An 8,851-nucleotide genomic window follows, 5' to 3' on the forward strand; every position below is an offset into this window, starting at 1 on the left:
AAAATAGTTTATCTGAGACAAAATATTTCTTACTTTGTTTGAGCCAAAATGGCGCACTTCTCTTCGATGGTTGAGTATAGTGACGAAATGTTTATATGTGCCTGTTATAAACGCCTGCCATAAAGTTTAATTGAAAAGAAAAAACTCAACAAAGAAGGGAAATTAAAATATAAATTCCATAATTTCTGATGAAAATTTTATTTAACTTAATTGTGAATATTTTGTGCATACATTTAGCGAAAAACTATTGATATTGGGCGATCTGGAAATAGTTCAACTACTATGGGTTGTTTGTCCGAGGACCCCGAGAAGCACGTTGAAATGTTTACGGTTAAACCGCTGTTAGTTGTCGACCTGAATGAGTAAGGAGAAATTAACAGCTGCCAAATAATTAAAAAATTTATGAAGGTAGTATAACACGCAAGCATAGAGCTAGGCCTCCGCATAGTGCAGCCACAATGAAAACGTTTGCAAGTTAGTTAGCTAAGCTAATAGTACTGTAGCTAGCATCGGTAACTGCAGAAACGTTTCTGCCACGGAAAAGAGCTGTTAGCTTTCTACACGGTAAATTACGTAGAGACAAACATGGCATCTTCGCTGGTCGTTCCAGTCATTGATGTCCAGATTGATAATTTCAAAGAACTTTGGCCTGCTATGGTAGTGGCTATTAAAACCTCGTCCTTCGTTGCACTAGACACGGTAAGTGTGTGTGTGTGTGTGTGTGTGTGTGTGTGTGTGTGTGTGTGTGAGTGAGTGTGTGAGAGTGAGAGAGAGAGAGTGTGTGAGAGAGAGAGAGAGAAATAAACTTAAATTGACTCGCATGTCGTATTTGGTATTATGTATTATCACTTGAGAGGCACAAACTGGGATCAGTGTGATAGGCTCAGGATGTGCATCAAATTTCACATATAATGTACGTAAGTAGTAAGTGGCCTCTGTGTTGTTTTAGGAGCTGAGTGGGCTTGGGAACAGGAAATCCTTGCTGGCAGAGTGAGTAAAAACATTAGAGATCCTCTCTTTCTCTGCACTTCCTCCTAACACCTACACTCACACGCTTGGAACAGTATCAAGAGGCTGTTTTACAAGAAGCAATGGATGCTAAATATAAGTTTCTGAGTCTGTCATGCATCCTCTAACTGCTTCTCAGTGTTTGCATATCTCTAAGTCCGCTTCGACTCTTGCTGGGATGTTTCAGATCTATAGAGGACCGATATAAAGCCATATGCCATGCAGCGCGCTCCCGCTCCATCCTCTCCCTGGGAATTGCCTGTTACAAGAAATTGGACAACAAGGTACAAGATGCTGCCTTATCCGGCTGCCTAAAACTTGTGGATACTGGTGTCTATATACTTTTGGCCATAAACTTTATGTATGTGGTGATTATTGTATACTTGTAATGATCATAACATATTAGATTGTTCTCCCAATTACATTGTTCTTGTGAGGTCTATCGTAGGAATGTAGAGAATTTGCCACTGCAGACTTCTTTAATACTACATCTGTTATGTCTGTGAAGTTATCCACTGCTGCTTCCTTCTTTCATCTCCCCGTTCCCCTTCGTCACCCCGTTACCCAGGCTGCAGACACATACCTGGCCCAGGTGTATAACCTCACCCTGCTGTGCTCAGAGGAGTATATCATAGAGCCCCAGTCAGTCCAGTTCCTGGTGCAGCATGGATTTGACTTTAACAAGCAGTATGCCCATGGAATCCCTTACTGCAAGGGCAATAATAAGGTGAGGATGCCTACGTGCTCCATGCTATTTTGTGTTGTACTGTGAGTTCTGAGCCCTGTTCTGTGCCCACTCCGCTCGCTATTGTGCCTGTCTGTAACAATATAACATAGAAGAGGATAGTACAAAAGATAATTGACCTTCCACATATGTTATTATTTGACTTCTGGTTGTTTTATATATCTCTACACTCTTTTGTCAGGGAGGATCCGATGACCAGGGTGTCCACATCAGGGCGTTATTCACTGAACTGCTGCGTGCCAGGAAACCCCTGGTGCTTCATAACGGCCTCATCGACATGGCCTTCCTTTACCAGGTACCAAGTATTATTTTTGTCTTCCAGTTTCATTACTTTTTAATTTAAGATGTTAAATGTGTTTCACAATATATGGAATTTTTTTTGCAGATGAAAAATCCCAAATGTTTTTTTTTTTTTTTTTTTTTTCCCAGTTAGGTAAAATAGAAAGGTTCACTGAACAGTTAGTTTTTCTAAAATCAAACTGAGATTAGTTAGTATGAAATCAGCATATACTGTATATCTTTAGTGTTTCTTTTGACTTGTGTACTTATGTGGTCACAGTGGTAATTAAAAAAATACGATTCTAATAATATAATAAGATTTATTTATTTTTCTGCGCTGACTGTATACAGACTGTATATTTGTATAGGTAGGTACCAAAAATATTTTGTACAATTACTTCAGATCCAAGAGAGACACAGGCAATTAACTATCTGGGGGGCAGTCTCATTTGGGATTTGACGTTCAGTGTTATAAATGAACAGAAGAGACGTCTTAAATCGCTATCAGTATATAACCGACTCTAGGTGGGCTTTTATTAAAAGGGGGGGAAATGCCCTGTATCAACATTCGTAGGCTTTACAGTGCTATGACATGCTCCAGTCAGGGGTGTACCATGAAAGTTGGCAGAGCGTCGGCTAGCAATGCCTTCCCCAAATGTCAGTCATCCACAATGGAAATATATGCATAGTGGCAGCAGTGTCATTATACTTTATATTTTCTACACACAAAAGGTGAGATGAATTCTAATCTCATGTTGACTTTAAGATGCAGCAAAGCTTGTGCAGCATTTGTGTTGCACTATCAATACATCATCTAACCTAGTTGTTGTGGGTATATAGTTATCTGGCAAGTTAATAACAAAACATTACAAATTTTAGCTTTATGGTGTTTGTCAAGTATATATCATTAGCTTTGGTGAAAACAAGGGTGCACATGGTGACAAAAATCCTTTGAGTATAATTGTTGATTTATATTGGGTTTGTCACAGCATACAGTTTTTATTTAATGACTGCTTTTTAAAAAAATTTTTTGTCTCCCTCTACTAGAGTTTCTACGCTCATCTTCCCGAGCGTCTGGCCACCTTCACAGCCGACCTTTCTGAGATGTTTCCAGCCGGCATCTATGACACCAAATACGTCACTGAATTTGAGCTGCGGCTCACTGCCTCCTATCTGGAGTATGCCTATAAGAAATGGTGAGTATGGGTTTATAAGACAGTATAGACTCAAATATACACAGTATCAACACGTTGAAATTATCCAAACCTAAAAACACTTGTAAACAGTTTGACATTTAGTGAAAGTACAGATGCAATTGTGAAAAAGGTTCAGTAGCATCTGTTCTGTCTACTTCTTTGGAGTAGATCAGGGACTATTGAATTTCTTTTTATTTGATTTTTTTTTTTGTGTTACTTTTAAAACCCCCTATCAAATTGGACAAGAGCTAAGTGGAAGGTGTAATTAATGAAATGATCAGTTAGCTCTAAAATGATTAATTAAAACACTGACATCTCTTGCACAGTTTATTACTGAACAAGTCATCAAAAAGGTGTATAAGGTTATCAATGACCCCACATGTCATCTGTGTCTCTTTTAATGTAATGCAATCTGGAATGTGTTTCAAACTGCCAGTATTTGAAACAAATAGAACTTTTTTTTTTTTTTAAATTCCAACAACTATTTGACTTGTGAACAGCCACAGTCAAAGCTGTTAAACAAAGCTGGTTAGTTTACCCTGTGTATAGATGGATACATGCACTTCGACTTTTTGCATATTTTGGCATAATGTGCCTTTTTGAGATAATATGCCTTAGTGGTGTGGGATATTGTTGGTCAGCTACAGATTGGCAACCGCCATTAACTCTTGTTTATTTCAACTTTTTCTTAAATATATCGTATTTTTAATTATTTTTGGATAATTTTTACGTATTATAATTGTGTGTATCTGTATCTATGTCAGTCATAATGTGCAAGATATCACAATGTAAGAAAATGATGGATGATGCTAAAATGAAGAGCAGAGCAGAATGGCTGCAGTTTATATTATGCAAGGACACCTATTGTGCTTGTATCATTGGTACTTAACAAACTTAAAAAATGAAGCTGTTTTGATGTTTTAAAGTGTATGTTTTTATCAGTTATAATATCTTTCTCTGTTTCCTCATATTACGTCCTCCACCTTCCAGTAAGCTGGATAACAGTCGCAGTTTGACCTCTGGAAGGACCGGACCTCATGTTTATGTAGAGTTCTGTCAGTATGCCGGTCACATGTCCAGCTATGTGGACTACAGATTGTGTCCAACTGTAGCCTCTCCTGAGGGACAAACGGACATCTGCCAGCGCTTCTCTGTGAGTTTTAACCTTTTTTTACTTTTTTACCCTAAGGAAACTTTCAGTTTTACCAAAATTTTCAAGCTAAAGTGAAATTAAACACATGGAGTCCTGGAAATAAGGATCTTAGGAAAGGTACAGTCTTGTTTTTCCATCCTGTATCTGTTTCTGTATCTGTTAGAAGAGACAAGCCAAGTAGACTGTACATTTAGGTCCATAAGTATTAGGACAGTGACACAATTTTGTAAATTTGCCTCTGTGTACGACCACAATGGATTTGGAACAAAGCCATCAAGATGTGATTGAAGTGTAAACTGTCAGCTTTAATTCAAGGGGTTTAACAAAAATATCAGATTAACCATTTAGGAATTACAGCCATTTTTATACAGTCCCTCATTTTCAGAGGCTAAGTGTAATTGGAAAAACCAACACAATTATAAATATAAGGATTACTTTTAATTCTTGGATGAAAATCCTCTGCAGTCAATGACTGCTTGAAGTCTGGAAAACATGGACATCACCAAACGCTGAGTTTCCCCCCTTGAGATGATTTTCCAGGCCTTTACTGCAGCCGCCTTCAGTTGCTGCTTGTTTGTGGGTCTTTCTGCCCTCAGTTTTCCCTTCAGTCATGGAAAAGTAGGCTCAATTGGGTTGAGGTCAGGTGACTGATTTGGCCATTGAAGAATATTCAATTTCTTTGCCTTGAAGAGCTCTTGGTTGCTTTCGTAGTATGTTTTGGGTCATTATCGTTCTGTACTGTGAAGCACCGTCCTATCAGTTTTGCAGCATTTGGCTGAATCTGAGATGATAATACAGCCCTTTACACTTCAGAAATCATTCTGCTACTTCTGTCAGCCATCATATCATCAATAAACACCAGTGACCCAGTTCCATTGGCAGCCATACATGCCCATGCCATAACACTGCCTCCACCATGTTTGACAGATGATGTGGTGGCTTTGGATCATGAGCCGTTACTTTCCTTCTCCACACTCTTCTCTTCCCATTATTCTGGTACAAGTTAATCTCCAGGACTGGACAGGTTTTTTTTTTTTAAAGATATTTGCTGGCAAAGTCTAATCTGTCTAATCTTCTCTCACCTACCTCCTCCAGAGTGCTCATGACCTGGCTAGATGTTATGAAGGGGTTTTTCTTAACCAAGGAAAGAATTCTGCAGTCATCCACTTTAGTTGTCTTCCGTGGTCATCAAGGCCTTTTGGTGTTGCTGAGCTCGCCAGTGCATTCCTTCTTTTTAAGAATTTACCAAATTGTGGATTTGGCCACTGTTATCTGTTTGTTTTGCTTTTTCGGCCTAATGATGACTCCTTCAATTGCATTGACACCTCTTTGGACCACATATAGTGAGTTCCCATGAACGGCTACCAAATGCAAATTCATCACTTGGAATCAACTTTAGACCTTTTATCTGCTTAATTTGTTTTGAAATAACGACTGGCCATGAAACTGATCAGTTGTCAATTGTCCAATTATCTATGAGCGTCTGAAAACGGGGGACTATGTTTTAAAAAAAAAAAAAAAAAAAAATGGCTTTAACTCCTGAACAGATCATTTGTCTTTTTTTTTTTGTTTTTTTTTGTTTTGTGGTAGTCCATTGTGGTGGTGTACGGAGGCAAAATTCCACAAATTGTGTCACTGTCTAAATACGTCTGGACCTAACTGTATGTATTTGTGTTACCTACCCTGTCTCTCTATTTGTATGTGTTTGTTTGACAGGCGTTTGGCTGGTGTCCGAATGGTACTCAGTGTCCATTATCCCATGACACTGACCTGATCATCCTCCAGGATGAGAAGGGCAAGGTGGACAAGAGAAAAAAGAGGAAGAGACACAGAGAGAAGAAGAAAGGTGGAAGAGAGGTAGCAGATGGCTCCTCCATCTTTGACGGTGCCCCTAAAAACAAAATACCCCATATGGAGGTGGATCAAGTAGAACCACCAAATGACCAGCAAAAGGCGACTGCAGATCCATGCCCAGAAAGTGGGCCCCTAATGGACAGTGATGGAAACACTCAACAGAATCAAGAAGAGAACATGAAAACAAACAGCGAGGGGAACGGAGTGTGTGAAGACAACAAAGACTCCAGAAACTCTGCAACAATTTCCACAACCGATGAAGACACAAGCAAGAAGACCAACAAAGAGGACCGTGTAGAAAGCAGGACTGGAGATGGAGGAAAAGAGAAGTTTAGTGACCACTTAACTGGGAATGATGCTCAGAAGAGTAAGGCTGAGGCAGGAACGCATCGAGCGGGTTTTGATGCCTTTATGACGGGATTCATCTTTGCCTACTCATGTACCCTTGCCAAGAAGGAAGGAGTGCAAAATGTAGAGGAGAAAGAATACAAGGAGGATGAGCAGTCCTGTCTTCCTGCCTGTCTCAATAAGATTTACCTCAGCGGCAAGGCAGCGCCTCTCAACGTGGTTAAAAGCACCTTCTCCAAGTCGTCGAAGGCCCACATGCAGAAGATGGAGATGGTGTGGGGAGGGAGAATGTAGTGTGCACACTTGCACACAGCAGGACAGTTATAGTTTATACAAGTGGAGGTTCACATGGCTCTGTGGAATGCAATGTCTTTCCACCACTTTGATCCAGACTGAAGTATCTCTACAACTTTGAGATGGATTGCTGTCAAATTTTGACATTCGTTGTTCCAAGAGGATGAATCCTACTGAATGTGGGGATCCCTGACCTGTCCCCTGGGGAAAGGGTGAGGTTGACATGATGGAGTGTTACAAATTTGGTAGAGATTTCCATGTTCCCATCAGGATGTATTTTAATGCCTTTGGTGACTGCCTGATGTTCCATGTAGCATCATCATCAGGTCAAAGTTTTTATGTTTCCAACACTTTGGTTCATGACCAAATACCTTCAAAGCTAATTAGACTCCCAAGAGCCTCAGCTGTACTTTGTTTTAATGAATTAAATGTTGGCATTCTAACATGCTAAACTAAGATGGGGAACGTGCTAAACATTAACATGTTAGCATTTAACTCAAAACACCACTGTACTGAAATACATCCTAAGACAATCATCAGCATGGCTTTTTTTTTTCTGGGGATTTCTTTTGATTTTCTAAGAATAAAGGGAAACAATCTGGGGTAATGGTCCCTTTATGTCAAAGGAAATAGAGACGCACCGATTAGTTGATTTATTCATTAGTCGATTGAAAGAAAATTAATTTGGAACTACTCTGAAAATGATAAATTGTTTTAGTCATTGGGTAAAGATACCCAACATTGGACGAGCCTACATTCAGAGATGCAATGATTTGTTACTTTTCTTGGTCTTGCATTATACTAACTTGAATATTTTGGGGTTTTTGACTGTTGGTTGAACAAAACAAAACCCAAAAAAAGACAATTTGATGACGTCACCTTGTGCCTTAGTATAATGTGATGGGCATTTATCATTGTTTTTCTGATCTGTTATATGCCAAACAGTTAATCAAGAAACCAGTGGGGAGATTTTATCAATAATGAAAAGAATTGTAAGTTGCAGCCCTAATGGCAAAAATGTACTGTCTGACAATGTTGAAGGTCTAGGGGGATTAAAATAGTTTTTCATCCATGTTGGTTTGTTTTATACTCCCATATTATTTTTATTTATTTTGCCGTTTTCTCCGGATTTTTGACCTTACTATTCAAATTGTAAGACTTAGAAAAAATTGAGAAAAGAATGAATAATGGCATTAGTGACTTTCAATAAAGTGAAATGCAGAGGAACCCCTTTTAATTAAATTAGCTGTTATGTCTCTGCAAACAGCCAAAGAGGGATGATGATTTATATGTGGTTATCCCACATTCCATAATTTCTATAACTACCTGCTTCTGACGTAAAATAAAGTAATGCTCTTTAACAATGCTTCCTTTGTCTTTCTTTGATCATTTAGCTTTATTTGGACAGATAGAGGACAAACTCTTCAGATCTAGAATCATTCACTATATAAACCAGTACAATAAATGAATAACATAACACACAGTGTGAATGGACTGTTAGAGGTACAGTACTAGCTTCAAATTATGATGTAGAAGCTCAGTGTCTTCAGGCTGCATAGGTTACAGTAAACGGTATATACAGTAGTTTATAAATCAGGAGTGGTGGACAGACCGACTGGCTGACACTGGCATCCATAAAGACATGCTACCAGCTTAGCTAAAAATATCACTATAATGGAGGGATCACAGTGGTACTGTGCTGTGTAAAGTGAAAGGGGTTGTTTGATTAAATAAGAGAATGCAGATGCGACTTATGAGCCGCCCAAGTCCTTAAAATACTACCTATAATTTAAAATAAAATGCAAAATCCGTAGGGTTGTTGCAAGATAGTCAGTGGGTGACAGCTCTTGGGAAGAGGCTGATGAGACTCTACAGTATTACGCAGCCAGCGGTGCAGCCAGCTTGCACAAATTGCCTCTACTTTGGAATAACCTGTTTTCTCCCTCACCAGTTTGTTTCAGTTAATATGTTGCA

General features: G+C 39.0%; 1 protein-coding gene across 1 annotated transcript; it reads left to right on the forward strand.

Moving 5' to 3' along the window:
- Positions 1-20: 20 nt before the first annotated feature.
- Positions 21-8,238, forward strand: toe1 (target of EGR1, exonuclease). The gene is made up of 8 exons (XM_040143813.1): positions 21-699; positions 950-990; positions 1,196-1,292; positions 1,577-1,735; positions 1,935-2,048; positions 3,080-3,228; positions 4,219-4,381; positions 6,098-8,238. The coding sequence occupies exons 1-8, from the start codon at positions 586-588 to the stop codon at positions 6,875-6,877; spliced, it is 1,617 nt and encodes a 538-aa protein (XP_039999747.1). The 5' UTR covers positions 21-585; the 3' UTR covers positions 6,878-8,238.
- The last annotated feature ends 613 nt before the right edge of the window (positions 8,239-8,851 follow it).

Source organism: Xiphias gladius, chromosome 14, assembly GCF_016859285.1.
Source record: "Xiphias gladius isolate SHS-SW01 ecotype Sanya breed wild chromosome 14, ASM1685928v1, whole genome shotgun sequence".
NCBI classification, from domain to species: Eukaryota; Metazoa; Chordata; class Actinopteri; order Istiophoriformes; family Xiphiidae; genus Xiphias; species Xiphias gladius.

Coding starts and splice junctions, on each gene's coding strand:
- toe1 (XM_040143813.1), top strand. CDS start 586: ATGGCATCTTCGCTGGTCGTTCCAGTCATTGATGTCCAGATTGATAAT. Junction 991..1,195: donor AGGAAATCCTTGCTGGCAGA/GTGAGTAAAAAC, acceptor GGGATGTTTCAG/ATCTATAGAGGACCGATATA. Junction 2,049..3,079: donor ACATGGCCTTCCTTTACCAG/GTACCAAGTATT, acceptor TCCCTCTACTAG/AGTTTCTACGCTCATCTTCC.